This window comes from Amyelois transitella, chromosome 9 (genome assembly GCF_032362555.1).
Source record: "Amyelois transitella isolate CPQ chromosome 9, ilAmyTran1.1, whole genome shotgun sequence".
Lineage (NCBI taxonomy): Eukaryota > Metazoa > Arthropoda > Insecta > Lepidoptera > Pyralidae > Amyelois > Amyelois transitella.
This window is the reverse complement of record NC_083512.1, coordinates 9228249-9250160: the sequence shown is the minus strand read 5'-3', so window position 1 is coordinate 9250160 and position 21912 is coordinate 9228249. Positions and strand designations below refer to the sequence as shown.

Genomic DNA, 21912 nt, shown 5'->3' with positions numbered 1-21912 from the left:
ACACTTACAGCCATTTCATTAGCTGGGTTTCCAGGTGACGGCAAAGGTTGAGGACTACCCAGCGGCGACGTTTGTTGCCGATTACCAAACGGTACGCCCACCCGCATTCCTGTAAGAATATAAATGACCCTTAATATTAACCAAGCTCTTGAAAAAACATGCAAATATTCTCTGCATAACAGACATAAAGATATAAATTACCTTGCTGGTGATGTTGTTGTTGCCTAGCAAATCGAGTCGGCAGAGGCGAGCAACCAGGCGCAGGCCTCGAGAACCTTCCAGTGGTGTAATCAACCTGAAATTAAAGAAAAAGTTTCTACCTGCACAAACATTTCTAAAAAAAAACTTCCGAGTTTTACTATGTAGTGTAATTTTTATGTCAGTTACAATAAAAGACTGCAAGTAAGTGACGCATTGTATCACAATGTAACTTTATTACTTACATTATGTAACTGCGGCGAATGTGATGCCACAGGGCTTTGTATTTGTGACTGTTGGTATATCTGTAACAAAATTACAATTAAAAAAAAATTTCATAGCGTCTGTCATATCATAGGTGTGTTTTAATCCAAACTTTCGTCGTCTGATGTCGAATGATGATTACCTGAGGACTGCGACTTGGCGTCGGCAACTGCGGACTAGTTCTCTGCGCTTGCAACTGTTGCAAGAAGTGTTGCGGTGACATCGACGACTGCATCGGCGATTGTTGCGTGTGCAACGGCGACTGCTGATGGTGCATCGGAGACTGTTGAGAGTGCAAAGGACTCTGTTGCGGATGCATTGGAGAATGTTGCGTTTGAATTTGAGTTTGTTGCTGTTGTTGTTGTTGTGTGTGTAGAGGCGACTGTTGCGGATGCATCTGACTTTGTTGATGCATCGGCGATTGCTGGGGATGCATTGGGGATTGTTGGGGATGCATCGGCGATTGTTGGGGATGCATCGGGGACTGTTGGGGATGCATCGGGGACTGTTGGGGATGCATCGGGGACTGTTGGGGATGCATCGGCGACTGTTGGTGCATCGGCGATTGCTGCGGCAAGTTCGTCTGTTGCACGTGCATCGGCGACTGCTGGGAATGCAACGGAGATTGTTGCGTGTGAAGAGGCGATTGCGTCGAAGAATGCAAAGGAGATTGAGACGTGTGATGTAAAGGTGATTGTTGAGAATGCAAAGGAGATTGCATGGGCGAAGTCAGATGATGGAGGGGCGACTGAGGCGCTAACGAATGTAACGGGGATTGAGAATGAGGAGATTGAACGTGTAGCGGAGACATGGCGGGTCTAGAGCCTGGCGGTCTCGGAGTGGCGTTGGCGGCTTGCATTGCGCCGCGGACATTAGCCAACTGCTGCTGACTGAACTGCACCATGCCGCCTACAGTCTGTGCTCGTTCTTGAACTCCTGAGAGCTGCCTCACTAGCTGCTGTTGCGGCGTCCCTGCCTGCTCAATGACTAATGTACGACCTCCTTGAAGAAGCCTTCCTTGAGTATTTAACGGTGAGGTCACTAGACCTATCCTTTGTTGCGTCATCGGTTGTCCGTCAGCGTTCAAAACGGTCTGCTGCGTACGAATCAAAGTTTGTTGCTGTTGAATCGTTGCCCCTTGTATTCCTAACTGCATGGGTCTGTTTATAGTTTGCTGTTGAATTTGAGGTGATTGTGGCATATTCTGATTGGATTGGAAGATCGTCTGGTTCGTTGTGATCTGTTGTTGGTTTATAACAGTTTGTTGTGCTAACTGAGGATTCTGTTGTCGCTGCTTCGTCTCGTACTCCTAAAATAATAGAAAAGATATTTGTAGATATGTAAATTAACTGGGCTATCTTACAAGATTTTGAAATATTAATCGACAAACCTGCATGAGCATTCCGTGCTGGCGTACTTGTTTTCTAGCAGCGTCGAGATGCTTCTGAAGGGCAGATTGTTCCGTGGATACACGAAGCAATTCGGCGGCATCGTTCGGCATCAATTCATTGCCGGACTTCCGCAGTTGACGTTGCTTGCTATTCAACGACTGAAAGACGAAAGAAGAGAGACACATATAAATTGATTGGCAAGGAAAGGTTTCTTGACGCGTCCTGTAAAGATAAAACCCTCTGTGCGGGCGGAGGAGACCGCGCTACACTACAAGCTCACGAACACAAAGCGACTACGGCGCTCACCTTGCGTATCTTCCTGAGCTTCTGCACCTCGGCCTCGTAGTAGGCCTGCTGCTGCGTGGCGAAGCTGTTGAACTGTTTGAGCCAGTGCTCGTAGACCAGGCGCGCGTGGTGGTCGGCCTCGGTGAGCGCGCGCTCGGGCGGCGGCGGCGGCTGCGGCGGCGGCGCGGCGCTGAACAGCGGCACGGCCGGCGCGGCGGGCGCGGGCGCCGCCGCCGGCACCGCGCCGCCCCACTCCCCGCCCTCGCGCTCCTGCTCGCGCTTCTCCTGCTCCAGGAGCTCCTCCAGAAGCAACGGTTGCTCCTGATTTACGTTCTGATGGTTAAATTTAGCCTTGTGACGTCGCCGTTGAGCGACGCCGCACGACACCCGCGACTTTGTCGCCGGGCGCGTAAATTTATTAGTATTTTATCACTTCTAACTATGCATTTCCCCGTGGTTAGTGGCGTACTCATTCTTATGACAGAGCTAAATGCTCATGCTCATATAAATAACGAAATATGTATTTTTTTTTTATTATTCTTTGAAATTCGGAATTCCCTTTACCCGTCTCATCTTTGACCTACTTAACTATCTTGGAGAAATTTTGAAAAGGTTGACCATATACCACATAAATAAATAAAGCGTATTTAAATATGTTGCCTCCAAGACAAATATAACTATGTCTTCATAAACGCCGAGTGCATTACGAGAAGTATTGTGTCAAAATACATTTTGGCTTCCAACATATACAATAATATGAAAATCAATCTAATGGGTGCAATTTACTAATAAAATATTGAAATTGAGATATAGGTCTAGTTATGTGCTGATTATTAAACTAAATAGATAGGAAATCTTGATCTAATAACCAGATTGTTCTAATGGCACTAGACTAAGGTGAGTAAGGATATGAAGTTTGAAAAGAAGAAACAACTAATTTATCTTTCCTTTCAATAGCTTGAAAACATTTTTTTTTTCTTGAAAGTTCTATATAATCAAAGTCTACAAATTTATTTAAAAAAAGTTTTATTTCAAGACACTCTTCAACACTTCAGGGTAAAATCAAGTTTGAGTTATATTATCGTATTACGTGTATATATAAAATAATCTGAGCAACATTTTACTAACTTACACGTTTTTTCCCTCATATCTTTGCCAAATAGACAAAATTTACTTTAATAAAATGATAACCTATGGACAACGTTCATTCTACATTTCTATTTTCAAAGACTAAAGCGACCCACCACCTTTACAGTCAAGATGAGACAGGCAAAATTTAATCTTGTCCCTTCCCTGTACGACTGATTTTAGTTAGTGCTGTTAAATTCCTAGAGTTAGTGTTGGGTTAGGGAGGATGCTGAAAAGGTTCAATGATTAGTTAATACGCATGCGTGCGGCAAAAAAGCAGAGATACAAGCAAACAGACACGACAGGTGGGCGTGACCAGGCGTAGTATTGTGGCGTATCCTACGAACTAGGGTAGGTAGATATCAAGAGATAGGATGGAATAGGTTTATGTCAGTCAATTTTAGGTTTAACACAGTAATTGAACATTAACTACGCTGTTTTGAAACTATTTTTATTCGTTATATAATGTAAATAAATTTATGTTTCTTAAGCAAATAAATTGAATCTTAAAAATGCAACATGATTGAGTTTAATTAATGGGATAATTCGTATGAGGCATACAGGTAGCAAACTCAATTTGATGAGTCAATATACCAAACATATCGTTCAAGAAAATAAGGGAGCGCTTTGCCGTAGTTTTTGTCGAATTTCGTCACGTCTAGTACCGTTTTAATTCTTATAATCATTGTCAGTTTTTATCGGCAAAAAGAGAATCATATAGTCAAGACAGTCCTGCAAGGAGGCTGGAGATACGTAGGACGATGTTAGGTTTGGGTCGGTAACAAGGGTGTAGGAGGTAGTAAGGTGTCGGTTGTCTGACCTGCAGCAGCAGCGGCCGGCGATGCAGCCAGTCCCCCCACGCGTCCGGCTCAAACTGCGCACAACCAATCACCGACATGCAAACAACACGCTGTACTCGCTGATACAACCTACGTTGCGAATTCGCTCACGTTCATAACAGTTTTAGTAAAGTCTTTCGATTTGATGACTGGACCAATCGCATGTAACGGAACGATGGGAAGGTAAAAGAAGTCTTCGATGATAATTCGTAATATACATATTTAATTTTTTAGGTAGATGTGTAAGTTGTGCAGCTTTGAAAGTTCTTTTTATATATTAGAAAGACCATTTTTTTTATTAAATTTTCTGATAGAACAACCTTAATAGATTATTGTTGAAGAATTTCAAAATTCTTCCACAATTTACATAAATGACTTAGGAACTGAATTTGTTGTAGGTAATAAAAAAAACTGTTACCAACGTGGCGAGATAAATAATACCCATGCAATATTAATCTTTAAGCTCTTGGATATCTGATTGTCTGCATATACATCAGTATGGAACCTCCACCGATGAGTTAAAAATAATAATATTGCTATGGATATGAATACGCATAAATAACTTCACATTGTCTGCGATGCGATCAAATTAAGCGAATCATGAACATCATTTACGGTACAATTTTAACGGCGATATTAAGGTCATAACTCATTTGAACACATCGTTAGCAATCATATATTTAAATGTGTTGCTAACATTTCTGGTAACCTAGTCATAGCCATCATGAAGGCAATTTATCCATTGGAGCATAACCATTAATGTAAGCTGTAATCATTTAGAAATTTGACTAAATTGCACGTTCCCTAGAAACTAGTCTGTCGGCTATGATAGTCTCCGATTTACAGTACCTTGAAACTCCGAAAATACACTAACTAATAATAAGTTATAAACTGCCACCCTAAAGTAGATCCTACATTTTTAGTACAATATTTGACTTTCATTGATCGAAACTATGTTGGACAAATGTGTTACGACCTTTAAAACTGGTATCCACTTCAAGAGTAAAGAAATAATGTGTTTTGTGGCAATAAAACATTAATTTTAGATTTTATTCCATTGTCTATAAAACACATACTCTTTCTCCATCGGTGAATATAGTCTTTACGAATGGCATCAAGAAAAATATAATAGCGCCGCAAAATTATGACCAAGCTTGTACTGCATACACTGAAAGCTGCTGGATTCGCTTTGACACTTTCGGTCGATCGGTCGGCAAAACGGATCCGCACAAAAAAACATGAAGATAAAAAATATTACTACATGCACGACAATGTATTTAAAAATCCTCCAAGACGTATTAATTACATAACATTATTTATAAATTAGTTCTTTGATGATTCGCATTAAATTTGTAAGTATAGCATTTAAATATGTTTTTTTTTTAATATTAAGTTGAAACATGACAGTGCGCAGGCAACTTTCATACTTTCTTATTTAGTGATAGTTAATTAGTTTTAGTGTAAAAAATTGTCTAAAAAGATTTTACTATTACACAATGACAAGATGCAATGCTTTTTAGAGGAACGTGAGATCATTTGGAGCGCCTACGACCACAATCACCGGTCAGTCATATTTTATACATGAAGCTGAAAAACTACACCGATATCCATCAAGTTAGTTGCCTGCCAACGTCACACCATAATGTAGACGGTAGTGTGTGTGTGAGTGTGTGAGCGTGGGAGACTGACCTGCGGGTAGGGCGGCGGCGGCTGCGCGGGCGGCGCGGGCGGCGCGGGGCTGGCGCGCGGCGTGCCCGGGTACGGCGGCGGCGGCGCAGGCACGCCGGCTGCGGGGGCGGCCGGTTAATGTGGGTACACTAATTACAACTACGGCGTATGCTTTGGTGCCGGGTGGAAACGGGAATGTTTCAATAGGACCACTCCATATGGGAAAGGCCGATAAACTTGGGATTCTTCTTGTTGGCGATGGGCTAGCAACTTGTCACTATTTAAATCTCGATTCCAACATTTAGGCATACAACTGAACGTAGCTTTTCAGTGTAGTCAAGACTATTGACTCTATCTACCCCGAAAGAGATAACGACGTGAGTATATGTATGCACATCAGTATAATATATTATAAACTTATTACGCTAAGTTCTGGTAAAGATTCTGGGTTGGTTAGGTCAGACAAAAGTCGCTATTTAAACCTAACAAACTCTTGAGTGTATAATAGCGGTTCATTAAGCAGTTTTGGAGATATAATGTCTAACTCTTGGTATTAGACCTGGTGGCGCACTCATCTCTTTATAAGGCAACCTGAGATCTGTCTGTGACGACGATTCTGGATTGACTAATTCAGATTTTTACAGAAAGCAACGTCCAACGTCTCGACGGGCCCTTCTGACCACCGATACCTTTGCATTGGGCCTTAACTAATAACTATCCAGTGATTCTATCATAATGTTAACGAGCTTTGGGATTTTTTTTCAGTGTGTATAACCAATGACTTATTAGTAAAAGCTACATTAATAACTATTATTTTTTTTATATCAAAACGGTGAGAGTGACGGTGCCGTCGTGCCTCACCACGCCCACGGCCCCGTCTCTGCCCAACATCTTCTTGCCCGGCTGTATCTGTCCGCTAGCCCAGCATCACTCTACACTCACCACAGTGCGGTAGAGACGTGAGAGTGACGGTGCCGTCGTGCCTCACCACGCCCACGGCCCCGTCTCTGCCCAACATCTTCTTGCCCGGCTGTATCTGTCCGCTAGCCCAGCATCACTCTACACTCACCACAGTGCGGTAGAGACGTGAGAGTGACGGTGCCGTCGTGCCTCACCACGCCCACGGCCCCGTCTCTGCCCAACATCTTCTTGCCCGGCTGTATCTGTCCGCTAGCCCAGCATCACTCTACACTCACCACAGTGCGGTAGAGACGTGAGAGTGACGGTGCCGTCGTGCCTCACCACGCCCACGGCCCCGTCTCTGCCCAACATCTTCTTGCCCGGCTGTATCTGTCCGCTAGCCCAGCATCACTCTACACTCACCACAGTGCGGTAGAGACGTGAGAGTGACGGTGCCGTCGTGCCTCACCACGCCCACGGCCCCGTCTCTGCCCAACATCTTCTTGCCCGGCTGTATCTGTCCGCTAGCCCAGCATCACTCTACACTCACCACAGTGCGGTAGAGACGTGAGAGTGACGGTGCCGTCGTGCCTCACCACGCCCACGGCCCCGTCTCTGCCCAACATCTTCTTGCCCGGCTGTATCTGCCTGCCGGCCGCTAACCCGGCGTTCACTTGAGCAGTCATAGCGTTCACGATGCTTTGAGCGTTCACCGCGGCCGCGTTTTGGACCGAGCCTTGGGTAGTTCCACCCTGTGGATTATAAAATTTATGTTAACTATAGGTGAAGCTATCTCGAAAAAAAATATTTACTTAAGAGAGAAGAGTTTCATAAGGGAACAAAGGTGACATAATAAATAATATGAATCTTTGTTTACACCGAGAACAACCAACAAAGTCGAAAGTCACACTAACATCAACATAATCACATGATTATGTCATAACTAAAAATTGTACCTTAATTGGCAAGTAAAAGTAAACTAATATTGCAAACCTGCTGCGTATAATGCTGCATATGTTGATGCGAAGCGAACACTTGCGGGCGCTGTATGACTTGTTGAGATATAATTTGTCCGCCAGCGCCGAATTGTACTCGTTGGCCGAGCTGTTGCTGCAACACAATACGAAAACAACTGGTGATATACAGCTACAAATTTAAAACAACAGAGAAAACACAGTAAATTGTCACTCGAAATAAATCTATTCTCGGCTAATCCTCGAAAGCTACATAAAGATAGATGACTTAATGATAAAATAACAGTGGTTGAATTAAAAAACTACTACATGAGTTGGTTTTGATCATTGAAAATGTAGGCAACCGTTCTTGAAAATAGTACCAAAATACGAGCGAACTCGCGCGGCACTATTTTCACAAACAAATGATGACGTTTATATACTCCACTATAAAAACAACTTGACAATTTCTTCAGTCAATTTGCAGAACGATTTGTGGAGACATACATTCTGTCAGAAAAGTATCGGGAATGGATTATTTATTTATGGTTCCAAATTCAAATTTTTGTTTTTTTTGTTGTTGTTAGATTGGCACAACTGTTTTCCATTTTGGCGCGGAGTTTGAGTTGCATCTGTTGTTTACATTAAATACAGTGCTATTTTTAGTTATATCATATCTAGTGTGTATTGCTAATTTCATAATGGATAAAAACATCGAACAAAGAGTTTGTCTTAAATTTTGCATTGCCAATGGAATATCGTGTTCGGAGTCACTGAAAATGTTACAGAAGGCTTACGGTGAATCGACTTTATCAAAAACTCGTGCTTATGAGTGGTACAAAGCGTTCAAAAGCGGTCGAGATGTGATGGAAGATTTGCCTCGCTCTGGTAGGCCATCAACGTCTGCAACTGAAGTTAACATCGCAAAAGTGAAGGAAATAGTGACTGAAAATCCTCATTCAACTTTGAGAGAGATAGCCACCGAACTTTCTGTATCTCACGAGTCGATCCGTACCATTTTAACTAATAATTTGGGTATGAAACATGTTGCCGCTCGGCTAGTCCCAAAAGACCTGAATTTTTTTCAAAAACTCAATCGCATGAGAGTCGCTGAGGACATGCTAGAACGAGTCAATTCCGACCCAACATTCATGAAACGCATTGTTACTGGTGACGAGACGTGGGTTTACGAGTTTGACATGCAAACTAGTCAACAAGCTTCGGAGTGGCGCCTTCCAACTGAACCGAAACCGAAAAAACCACGCCAAAGTCGTTCAAAAGTCAAAGTCATGTTGACTGTTTTCTTTGACTATCGCGGTGTTGTGCACTCGGAATTCTTGCCGGAAGGTCAAACGGTAAATAAGGAATATTATTTGAGTGTTATGCGGCGTTTAAGAGAGCAAATCCGACGAAAAAGGCCAGATTTGTGGAAAGAAAATTCTTGGATTTTGCACCATGATAATGCACCTTCGCACAAGGCCATCATTGTGAACGAATTTTTAACCAAACACTCAACAAATACCATCGAGCAACCACCATATTCACCAGATATGGCTCCAGGCGACTTTTTCTTTTTCCTAAACTCAAATTACCACTTCGTGGCACCCGTTTTCAATCGGTAGAAGACATAAAAGAGAATTCGCGGCGAGAACTGACCTCAATTCCGGAAACAGCGTTTAAAAATTGTTTTGATGATTGGATTATTCGTTGGCGTAAGTGTATCGTTTCTAAAGGAGCATATTTTGAAGGTGTAGCGGGAGCGATGATTCGGCTCGACCGCCACCAAAGGGAAGATCTTCCGCCAGGCTAGGTGTTTTGCCTGGGGAACCGCGGCTCCAACGATGTTGTGTCGGAGGTTGTATATATAGCTCCAATCCGTGAAAACTCTGAAATCGCGTCTTAGATTCTTCGCTGCTATTGGTCGAGTGCGTCAATTTCTTCGAGATGATTGACAGTTGTTGTGTGATTTGATGTTTGTGACGAGTGGCGTAGAGATGTCGCCACAGTACTCCCCCCCAAGACCGAAGGTCTGAAGTCTTGAGATCTTGCTGTGCAATCTGTGCTTCAGTTGTAGCTTGCAAGTGCCAGTTGTCTTCCAGTGAGTCGGAAGTTGCTCGAAGTCCTAGTGAGTCAGGAGTGAGCCGTTGCGTTGCTCGTAGTCTGCGGTGAGTCGAGACAGTAGAGAGCGAAGTCGACTTGTTGGCGCCGGTAGGAGTCGTGCAGAGCTGCCACGCTGGAGAGAAGAGCGGCCGTCGAAGAAATCCAGGCGTGGGCTGCGGTAGATGCGTCGGTCGCTGAAGTCGATGAGAGTGAGTGCGGGTGGAGACAGGACCAGGAAGCTCGTTGCGTTGGCTGCGATGGACCTGCTGCGATACCCAGTTGCTGGCTTGCTGTGAGACTGCTTGCAGAGTGAGGAGTGATGCTGAGGATTGGAGTTGATGATGATGGAGAAGGTTGCTTCCAATCACGTCGGGGTCACCAATGTAGCGGGAGCGATGATTCGGCTCGACCGCCACCAAAGGGAAGATCTTCCGCCAGGCTAGGTGTTATGCCTGGGGAACCGCGGCTCCAACGATGTTGTGTCGGAGGTTGTATATATAGCTCCAATCCGTGAAAACTCTGAAATCGCGTCTTAGATTCTTCGCTGCTATTGGTCGAGTGCGTCAATTTCTTCGAGATGATTGACAGTTGTTGTGTGATTTGATGTTTGTGACGAGTGGCGTAGAGATGTCGCCACAAAGGTGATAAAATAAATTTGGATGAATAACAAACAGTTTGTGTATTATTGATCTTTTCCTGCTACTTTCTTGACAGAGTAGTACAACAAATAACAGAAGGGCATTTATAGCTTTTCCCATTGCCTAAATAAAAACTATATTACACATATTGTGTAAATAGTTTTAGTCGTCCGTCAGCTTTGCTTACAAAAAAAAAGCAGAAGATAATGTTAGCAGTTGATGTAAAACGACATATGTATATTAGGTTTTACCCGAGTTTTGTTCTAATTGGAAGATCCTATCTATAAATAAATTACTACAGATAAATTAAAAATTGACAATTAGGATCAGTAAGTTCACCTGATGCGGCTGTTGCAACCTCTGTGCCGCGAGCGGATGCTGCGGATGTTGTGGATGTCTCGCCAGATGAGTGGGCAGCCGCGGGCCGCGCCAGTTTTCTAGTTTCACCTCCGATTTTATTGCTTGAATTGTCGACTACAATAAAATACATTAGGGTTATCAATGTTAGGTATGGTAGGAAACGCATATTCAAATCCTTTTGAAGAGCTTTTGATAATTGTTTTTTTTTTTGTTCTTAGTTACTAGAAATAAATTCACATAAAATAAATCATTTTATTATCAACATTCTAAACGATTATGAATATTCTACACGTTACAATCTATGTAATATCTACATCTCTATAGAACATACCTGCAACGTAATCTGTTGGTTCTGCGATATGACCCGCGGCACGCCGTCGGGGAACATGTGCCCGACGGCGGGCGCGCCGTCCTTCATTTCCTGCACTTCGGTCTTCACCTCCAATTCAGCTTTCACTTGCGTCTTAGTAGCCTCTATGTTTTTCACCGCCTTTTGTAATTCCGTGTCCATTTTGTTGTCTTGCTTTTCGCCTTCGTCCCTATACAAATTATTAATATTTAATTTGAAAACTCCGAGCACCTATTAAACAAAAGAATTATGGAAAGAAATCCTCCAAATTCAATGTATAATTTGCAAATATATTGTGGACCATCATACTACCTAATAGTTAGTAAACTTACTGAGGTTCCCTCTTGGCATGTCTCTCAGGTACAATATCCAAATCCAATCCGTCCAGATTCAACTCTGCCCCGTTGATATCGAGCTCTGGGTCCGCATATTCCAAGATATTGAACTGTTCTCCTATCTCGGCAGTTAGAGACTCCAGCAGCTCCTCGTCATCTTCGCCACCGAGCCCTGTTAGAATGTTGTCCACCTGGAAGTAAGTTGTTACATGTGTAAATGAGCTATAATTTACAGAACAAATATAAACAATTCCTTCCAAATCTTCAGTCTATTAACAAAAAGCCCCCAATCACAATAGGCTATTTGACAAAGTTCTAAAAACTATCTTAGGGTATTTATTTATTTATAAGGAGCCCTACAAAAATACTTTTCTGCCTTTATTACAGCTATTTTATTAAAAAATCGAAAAAGAAAATGAAATATTCAAATATGCCGCCAAAACGCGACTTTTAGCAATATGGCGGCCATGGCATGCAGTGACGTAAATTTCGTGTAAATATCATACAAAGCTTGTTGGTGTTTCGAAAAGTTTTGATTTTCTCTTGTTTTATTTAACTTGTGCCACGTCATATGTGTGAAAATTATTAAAATGAGTTCCTATAAATATTGTGCAGTGCCTGAATGCACTAATACAACAATAAAATCTCCTACGAAACTGTTTTTTTCTATGCCGATGGATTTGAATATTCGCAAGAAGTGGTTTCAGATCATGATCTAAGATCAGTGGTTACCAAGATATACTTACATTGATGTTTTCACATTCCTCAGTTCGGCAGCATAGAAATCTGGATTGTCTTTGAAGAAGACAATCCAAATTACTTCTTCCAACCATTATTGCGTCCACTTTTGGTAGGTTTCGACTGTCAGCTTTCGCGGAATTGGTTACCATTATTAAATACCTATGTTATCTGAGTAATCCTGAGCGATCAAACACTTATAAAATCTTGAAAAATAATAGCGAACACTAAGGAACGGTACGATCCACAGTCTGTTTATGGATAATTGACGTCATAATAGAAATAGCCATCGTTTTTAGTCACGTGACAGCTGCATATAAAAACCTAATTTTCTGAGACGGATTTTGTTTAAATAATGCAATATTTTTATCTCGCGTTATTACAAATCGCTCCAAAAAAATAATATTAAGACTGATGACATAAAAGAAATGTATATTTTTAATACAGTCAAATAGCCTATTATGCCTTGTGAAAATCTGTTGGTTTAAAAAAAAAAATTTATCAACGAGCTTCTATGAAGGATAAAATTTATCAAAAACGTGTTGGAGTTTGTTGTAAGGCTATCAAAGTACGCCAAACAGAGCATTGCTCGTTTAATAAAGTTATATTACCTCTCCAATGTTTCCAGTATCCTGTTCAAGTTTCTCCATATCTCCCATATCCATTTCATCAGTTCCATGATCATGGCTCGGCTCTTGTTTAGGTTCATTTCCAGGAGCTACAAACAAAAAAATTATACAACATTTTATATATCGAACTTCATTATTAGGCTAGTTTTGATAAAATTTCTATTTTCTATTTTATTATAATACCAATGTAAGCACCCTTATTGAAAATAATACGCGCGATAATAAACACGAAAGAACTCGCTCAGAACTATATTGAAAAATAGAAGTGGACACCAAAAACATAAATTATAAAGCTGAATGTGGCATTAAAGTATTTTAACACTGTTGGCTCTTTCTACCTCGTTAGGGATAAATACCTAAATGTATGTATGTGTTCTTCACAGTACATACCATTGGTCTGCGCGTTGGCTTGTTTCTGCTCCATGACTTGCTGTGTAGCTGCAATATTTTGGTGTATTTGTCCACCTTCAGCTAACACGAGACGTTGCTGCATTATCACTGCAAATAATTTGTTCATATTTACTACGATCTCGATTACGCAGCAAATAGGTGTTTTTGTATTAGAATAACAGGTTTATATACCCATCTTCCATATATATCTATTCATGGTATTAATCAAAAACATAATAAAGCGAGAGAGACGGAGAGGGAAGATAAAGCATATGCCTTTTCAACATTCCTGAATAAACTCTCAACAAAGCTTACTTAGCTTACTCCAAAATTGCATTCTAACTAATTGGTTTTAATGTAAGCCGCAGTAATCGCCTGGTCTGTAAATACACACTTATGCATATTTACATTTTTTTATTCTGCCATAATATTTCATGCATTTTTAAGGAACTCTGCTATTGTGGAAAGATGCGTGAGAATGTACGTTATGTATTATTTTAAATTAAAAGCGTATAAATAATGAAGTCCTCACATTGATGCTCAGGCCTTAGTTGCCCGGGTTGCGGAACCCTAGGCCGCACTCCCACGGGCAGCGGCTGCCGGAACGGCTGCCCTTCCGCGCCCACCCCCGCGCCGCTCTCCGTTGACCCCGCCTCTGTTGGAGTATAACATTTATAGACCAATAAAGACTAAAAAGAGCCTTCAAACGTCAACTAGGTCATCAACGGAAAACCAGCGCTGGTGGATCATAGCCGTTTCTGACAACTTTAATCTGATGGTTTTTTTATTTTTAATTATTTAAATGCCGTATGGTATTTCCCGGCACCAGTACGAAAAAGAATAGGACTACTTCATCTCTTTCCCATGGATGTAGTAAAAGGCGACTAAGGGATAGGCTTATAAACTTGGAATTCTTCTTATACGCGATGGGCTAGCAAACTATCACTATTTGAATCTCAATTCTCTCATTAAGCCTTACAGCTGAACATGGCTTGTCAGTCTTTCAAGACTGCTGGCTCTGTTTATCCGCAAGGGATATTGACGCGATTATAGGAATGAATAAATGAGATTAAACATTCCTATTTATAATGAAAAACTAAGTATAACAAATATATAGGAGACTCACGCGGTGGCCACATCTTCTCGGGATGCCTCTGCAGCAGATCCCTGAGCTGCCTGTTGATATCCTCGTTGTTGTAATGTATGGGGAACCTCTGCGCGGGGAACGCCTGCCGCGGCGCCTCGGCCGTCACGCCGGGCGGGCCGCTCGGGCTGTCTGGAGCACGTAAACGCTGCATCGCTGCTTTCGAACACATTCACGTTCATTCATCGTGTTTTATTCTGAACGCAAGGTGGGTTCATCATCGTGTGTATTGAGCTCCCTAAGTAAATGCTGCATCGTATGCTTACGGCCATGCTCACTAATGCTAAAGGTCATACATACATAAACTCACGCCTTTTTCCCGGAGAAGAAGGCAGAGAATACAAAGGTCAATAGATATTTATGTGATTCAATATAAAATCCTGTCTGTCTCATCTTTGTTTTCGCTGTTGTGCTTCGGGTACGTGAATTACGCTTCCCGACATTTGTCTCTCTCCCCACTTTATCGTACATCTCAGTTTTAAAATATCTATTTGAGGCTGTCCAATCTACACCTACATAGCTAACCTCGATTGACACGTTTAAACACGCACTTATATGGCACTATTCTTGCAAACATATGTTCCCCATTATCAATACATTTCCATAAATATAGATAGATACCTTGCACCCTCTGATCGTGTATGATCTGCTGTTGTTGTTGCGTCTGTTGTTGTCGTTGTTGTTGTAGGTGTTTCCATTGCCGCTCTTGTTCGGCCTCGCGGGCGCTTCGCTGTTGGCCGCAAGCCCGTTCTTGTTCCTGGTAGTATATTATGACGTCATTTGGTGGTCCGGTGAAGCTTGCAAGCGACCAACGAGTATGAGCCAGTAAATACAATTGTTTGGACTTTTGGACGACAATAATAATTTTATTTAATGTATAAAAACACTTCATTCCTTCGTTTATAAACAATACAGTATCGTTTTACGATGCAACCGACTACAGGCGGCTCGTGGGGTTTGCTCGATCAGGCCAAGTTTCACCAAAAGCTGCCTTAGAAGAAAGTACGGTATTTTTATTTATAAACGGCAGATTGACAATTGCCTTCAGAATACACACATTTTGCTACAGAGCATTTGTTTTGAAATGAATAATTTCATTTCGTATTTTCCATCTTCACTAGAAATCTCAATAATGTTTCTCTATGTATATAGTGACTCATAATAATGTAAGCTGCGAAGGAAATGTTACAGTTCATTCTGTAGCGTTGGTCGTTTGCAAGAATTGTGTTTTGTGGGTAGACGAATATATGCAACATTGACTTTCTTTACACTACAATTTAAATGCCTATACGTATAGTTTATTAAAGATGCATACAAATCTCTTGTTGTAAATAGTTGTATTAACATTACTTTTACACTATTATAAGCCAATGTTACATTTATTCATCTAATTTTAACAAAGTATACTTTCGGCATGCTGCGACTAACTACGCAGGCAAGTTTATTTTAAAATACTTCTGATTACAAGTAAATAATTTACAAAAGTATATTTATCTTCAACCAGTTAATATAATTCAATGTTTTAGTTAACTTTTTTGGACATACTATATTAATCTACATTTTATGTTGAAGTGAAAAAATACCTACGTTTTTAACTTGCAAAAATTGTGAACATTCACACTCCAAATACAGTGGTTTTAATAATTTACAGTGTTATAAAAATAGTAACTATATTAATGGTAAAAATTTAGTTGATCATGCTTATGTTAAAATCATATAAACATTTTTCTTAGATACAAAGACAAAATTATTTAAGTTATTACTGATATTAGACAAGTTTTTGTTCCTTTTTTTGTACAAACCAATTCTTTTTTCTATAGACATTATTTTGTTCTACCTCAATTTATAAAACACTGTTGTGTTCATTACTAAATTAAATAACTAATAATTGGTATTCAACTTTCATCAACACTGTATGAAACAATATCTAATTAATAAAATATAAAAATACAATTACTTAACAACTGTTTACCTATAAACACTAACTATTTATAAAGCCTTATACACATGAGCGTAAAACGCAAATGAATCGTGACAACACTGAGCTATGTTAGAATTGTTAGCACACCATCTCCAGCCACCATTGCGTCCATGTTAAAGCCAACACTACCAAGGCAAAGCGGAAATAATAAAAAAAAAACATTACGGAAACAGAGGACACGAGTCCGGGAGGCGTTTCTGGATAGTGGGTCCTCGTTTTAAAAAATGAAAAAGCTTAAAAGAAAATTGAACAAAATAATCACACAGCTTACAATGCCAGTTAACAGCCAAATTTGTTGGGTGATGTTGAAATTTAAATTTGGATCGGAACGGGACGGTGCGTAGGACCGCGAGGTGCAAACCGCGAATCACCCAACAATGTTCGAAACGACGCCTCGCATACGCATTGACACGCCAACGCAGGTGTTGATTTTGTTGTGTAGTGTAAGTGCTATGTTTATGTTTTACCCTTTGACGGCCATGGGCACCATCAGGAATCTGTTGAAAAAACTCCTAGGGTACATGCCAGTATCATCTAAAAGAGTCCAGATCATTATGAAATCGATTCCCTCAGTGTACAGGTAAAAAATATGGTAACGGCGTTCAAAAACTTAAACTTTACCACTACCAAGGTTTGATTTCAAATAAAAATGTTAACCAATGATTTAAGGTTACTTTTTGTCGTCTTGTTTTAAAGCATATTTCAAAGTTTAATCAATTAGCATTTTTATTTCCTTCTGCAGATCTAAATTATAGGAATAACGATGTTAGAAGTATGTAGTAGTAAGTGAGTGTGTTGTAATTTTTAAAATGAGAAGACGGAAAATATTTAGGTACAATAATTTTATCGACCAATTCAGATTACACCACAGATTTTGATAACTTGGATTACTTTTTTAATTTTTTTTAATAGGTAATCTGTAGTGCAAACGTGTTTGTGTGTTACCTAATATTGCTTTGCCGTACATTTTAGCACAGCTAAACGAAAAATATAAGATAACAAAGATAATAAATAAAGAAAATAGTATAATAGAACAAGAACATTAGTAACGATGACACCTGCAGTAGTTATATTTAACGACGTGCTACCTACTTAAAAACTGTACGGAAAGCAATTGTTTGTTTGTCTAAAGGAACGCGACTTTTTATCACGAGTAAGTTAACATCTGTAAAGTGAGTGTATAGCAACAGTATCGTGTGGCGCGCGTGGCGTGTCGGTGCGTACGCTCGCGTGCGCTGGCGCGCGGTACCGTGGGCCTCGCGAGGCGCGGCAGCGTGCGCATGATCTCGGACGGGGTGAGCACGCGGATGTGCGCGTCCGCCTCCAGGAGCCCGCCCGCCGTCACCGTCACGTTGGGCGCGCGCACCGGCCCGGCGGCGGCCGGCGGCGCGGGCGCGCTCGCGGGGCTGGCAGGCTCGGGCTCGGGGGCACTCGCACTCGTGTTCTATTCCAATTTCAATTTTTGGTCACAAATCACAATGTGCGAAAAATATGTTCAAACACAAAAAAAAATATGTAGGGTTGGCCCGATCTTAATTTAAAATTTCGCCGTCGGTATGAGAAACAAAACATTTTTGAGGGCGCACAATTTCAACTTAGTGATTAACCGAGTAGACATTTATTTAATTATGTAGAACGCACGCACCGGCCAGAGATTGGCTGAAGATACATACGGCGACTGTTGCACTCCTCGTGTTCGTGTTCTATTCCAAGTTTAATAAACGTTTCCGTAAAATGTAGAAGATTAGTATAGAACTACAACATTACTAGAGTTCTCCAATATTCAATTAAGTTCATCGACAAACAAAATTGGTAATTTTTATCGCTCTTTGCATCCATATATGTAACACGGAGTCGTAAGCGAAACCCAAGCTGTGCTCGGCCAAAGTTTTAGGGTGCAGTCCCACAGAAATAAGGCTATATATTCGCCAATCAAAAAGCTGCCTGTGTCACAGCCAATCATAGAACTCTATTCATTACGAACGTGGCCTGGTAGGTTTTTTTTCCTGTGGGAAGTCGCCATGGTATGCGTGCTCAAGTGGGCGTCTAGCAATCTTTGAAATCCGCAATAAAAGTGTAACACATTAAGCTTGACTGTTTGTTGTTGGACCGTGATCACAATTATTGCCATCAAATGTTTATAAATGCAGTGACCCATTAAAAATATATCACAGAAATGTTACTATGGTGTTTACTTATTTTTATTTATTTATTATTTATTAAGGTACATATACAGACAAATTACTATTAACTATAAGATTTAATATGCTTTACTAAATAGTAAAAGAATTCCTTTCATCAAGTCTTCATCCCGTTGAAAAAAAAATCCATCTCTACTCTGTAAAAACTTATGACTGGTAATATATATTTATGTGAGCAAAATTCCATTAGTCTATAACAACAAAGAACGCCAAATTTTCTTTCTTATACTACATAATAATATATAGAGACACTGATAGGCGATAGATCGCTGCATTTAATCAACTTTATAGAAAAGAGGGTACACATAAACACTCGTAGTGAAAGTGTGAATGGCACACAACACGTGAATAAGTTGGGTTAGCACACACCGCCATCTTGTTATAAAGCGTACATACCTGTTGCGCTTTCTTCATACGAATCGCTGTACGATTATCTCTTGCTCTTTGAAGATACGGCGCTTTTTGTTCGGAAGGCAAAGCGCGCCATTTCTTTAGGATCTGCTTGCAACGATCCACCCAGTTGGGGAAGTCAGTCTTCCATTCTGGGTGGTTTGTGTTGGCGTATAATACAGCAGATATTGTCGCTGCCGAGCCGAGACCTGGTTGGGTTTTTGATGTGAGAATCAAAACATCTTTGAATTTATAAAATTATCGAAGTTTTTTTTTTCTGAATATAAATAACAAGAAAAGTAAACTGATATTTATAAATCAATGTCATCATCAGGATTTCGATAGAATTTGGCACACAAATAAGCTACAGTTAGGGAGACATCTGCTAAAGAATTATCCTTTAATATACAGTTACACAATAGGCTATTTTACACCATGTAAAAAAAAATATAAAAATGCACGTATCTTATAGATTTTGTAAAAAATAAAAGAAAAACATCGATCATTATTCATAAAAGTGCAATATGGATTTTATAATTCAATTTAAAAAATCCACTTTTTAATCTGTTCTTCAAAAGTCGAAAACGCTATCCGCCATGTTGGGTACTGACGTGACGTCATACTTTTAGTAAACAAATATATCGAATCGAAAACATATCGATGATGTCAGGCTCTGTTTATTTTGAAATTTTAAAATTTCTATCACGTTTTTGGGTTTTTACTCTTTAATAATTTAATAGAATCATGGAAGACGGTTTTGTGAAAGCAGACAATATAAATCTACCGAGGATTAATACGTTGATGGTGGCGAAATTTTTTGCGTCCAATCCCGATTTCTGTTCTGCTGAGTTAAGAAATGTTAAAACAGCGATGTAAGTATTTATTGTATTAAACATTCTCTTACAATACACAATTATAATAGGTAAATTATTACACAACCAATCCAACATAACCTATTTTGGATCTCTTCTTGCTAATTTCAACCAAGTGTTTCTCATTTTAATATCACTTGGCAGTGGAATCCACAATTTTTCTGGTGTTTTTATACTTGTATTCTTGCATTCAGGAACAAGACACCAACAATATGTATTGTAATTCATTATTACAAAAATCTTTTTACTTTAGTCTTACGTAGAGCCGTATTGTTTACTAAAAGTATGACGTCACGAGTCAAAACAGCATGGCGGATGGCGTTTTCGCGCGAAAATATAAAATCATAAATAATAAATCGTTTTTAGAGCACTTTTCGGCTTCAAAAAATTTTAATAAAAATTCTATAGGTATAACACAGTCTCAGGATTGATTTAAAACAGTTTTCAAAAAAGAGTGTAATAGCCTATTACAGGTAAAAAAATTACTTTGAAAAGTTGTATTTCTTAAAATGAAGGCTCGAAGGAAATGAAAGATGCACTCACTCTCATCGGCCCGCATCTTATCAGCGCTGCGCTGGTTGTAGGAGGGCGGCGGCGCGCTGCCCGCCTCCCAGCCCGCGCCGCCCGCCGCCGCGCCGCCCTCCAGCAGGGGGCTTAGTGCGCTGCTGCTGCTAGCAGTTAATACAATACATTATTACACACTGATAAGAGGCTGTCTGTCTTACGCCGAGGGAAAACATCGTGAGAAAACTGGATGTTTTAAAATAATCTAACATGGGTTAGGTTCCTCTGTCTTGGATCAGACGGGAGTTGCTTCGTTTAAAAACCTGATTTACGTAATCCAGAATCGTAATCATAAGCACACCAAAGAGGCGAAAACGCAACCGGAACTAGCGCCTATGATAAGTGTTTATAGCGTTTTTGTCTCGGTTGCACCCTCCCTGGAGTAAATCCGAGGACCACCATTGACCATTTTCAACTAAACAATTAAAGATTTGCGGAATAGAATCATACTCACTTGCTGCCGAATTCGTTATGATAAGGCGATGAGTATTCCATCGGACTTTGAAGCTGCTGCCTTTGTTGTGAGTACGGAGTTCCCGCCATGGTATTCACATACGACACAGATGATTCTTGAGATTCCTGAAACATATGACGATGACATTCTTTAAACACAAACATTATAAAAAATAAAAAATCGAGTTGAATTTCTAGTAACTTGTTTTTGTGTCTCGCATAATTTGATACTTGTATCATGATTGCGCATATGAATAAATCGGCCATCTTGGAGCTTTCTGCCATATTGAGTACAGGTACAGAATGTCATCATAATAATCATACCCAACCGTGTTTGAAATAATTTCAATGATGACGAGATTTTACAATGATTATTGGAAACCTTTGATAAAAAGTTGATCATGCAACAAATGTATTTCATGATTTACCCTAACTTTCTATCGAGAATGAACAAGGCAAGGTGTATAAAGCTTGTAGATAGTTCCGTAAATGCACCAACCTGCGAGTCATCAGTGAGAACTCCCTTGAATATCTCGTCGACGTCGTTGCTGTCCATATCGGGCAGCGTGTCGCGGACCATCGCGTCCAGGTTCACGCCTAGGAGAGACAGCTCGTCCTTGGGAGATATTGTCGATGCTTGCGATGATGCCGTCTCTGTGGATAAAACTTATAGTTAGAAAATTGAAAATAAGAAATAAATAGTATAATAGTCTCACCTAAAATTAAATATTTAAGAAAATGTTTTGTTTCTTCTTGCCTCGATTTCTGCATACTTCTTTCGACTTATTCATAGTTTGAACCTGAACTTTAAAGAAAAAGTACTACTTACCACTACCAACGGGCTCAGTTTTGGTGCTGTGCTCTGTGGGCACAGAGTCTGCAGGTTGCTCCGGTTCAGCGGGTTGTGGGCCAAGTATGGCGTTCTTCAGTGCCGTGGAGTCTTCAGTATGTTTGAGGTTACCGTCTTCATGTTCAGTTTTTACTTTTACTTCCGTATTGTTTGAGTCGTCTTTCTCTTCTTTGGGCTTTAGAGAGTTTAGAAGTTCAACTTCCTCCTGTAAAAAAAGATATTGAGTTAGTTATATGTGATAATTTACCATAAATTTTAATGAAATTTGCAGATAATTAAGGTTTTGCACCTG

General features: G+C 40.3%; 1 protein-coding gene across 1 annotated transcript in view; it reads right to left on the bottom strand.

Annotated features, from left to right (window-relative positions):
• Positions 1 to 21912, bottom strand: part of LOC106142796 (histone-lysine N-methyltransferase 2C) — a 46833-nt gene that overhangs the window by 13458 nt on the left and 11463 nt on the right. The window contains exons 23-47 of the mRNA XM_060945932.1: positions 21600 to 21825; positions 21270 to 21424; positions 20772 to 20896; positions 20297 to 20424; positions 18888 to 19090; positions 17657 to 17734; positions 14931 to 15066; positions 14292 to 14468; positions 13698 to 13820; positions 13166 to 13273; positions 12758 to 12864; positions 11406 to 11599; positions 11056 to 11263; positions 10704 to 10838; positions 7667 to 7783; positions 7208 to 7425; positions 6716 to 6816; positions 5795 to 5892; positions 4087 to 4140; positions 2160 to 2459; positions 1853 to 2011; positions 605 to 1771; positions 444 to 503; positions 202 to 295; positions 9 to 109 (exon numbers count right to left, since the gene is read on the bottom strand). Coding sequence (XP_060801915.1) covers positions 9 to 109; positions 202 to 295; positions 444 to 503; positions 605 to 1771; positions 1853 to 2011; positions 2160 to 2459; positions 4087 to 4140; positions 5795 to 5892; positions 6716 to 6816; positions 7208 to 7425; positions 7667 to 7783; positions 10704 to 10838; positions 11056 to 11263; positions 11406 to 11599; positions 12758 to 12864; positions 13166 to 13273; positions 13698 to 13820; positions 14292 to 14468; positions 14931 to 15066; positions 17657 to 17734; positions 18888 to 19090; positions 20297 to 20424; positions 20772 to 20896; positions 21270 to 21424; positions 21600 to 21825 — 4572 coding nt within the window. The remainder of the gene's footprint in view (positions 1 to 8; positions 110 to 201; positions 296 to 443; positions 504 to 604; positions 1772 to 1852; positions 2012 to 2159; positions 2460 to 4086; positions 4141 to 5794; positions 5893 to 6715; positions 6817 to 7207; positions 7426 to 7666; positions 7784 to 10703; positions 10839 to 11055; positions 11264 to 11405; positions 11600 to 12757; positions 12865 to 13165; positions 13274 to 13697; positions 13821 to 14291; positions 14469 to 14930; positions 15067 to 17656; positions 17735 to 18887; positions 19091 to 20296; positions 20425 to 20771; positions 20897 to 21269; positions 21425 to 21599; positions 21826 to 21912) is intronic.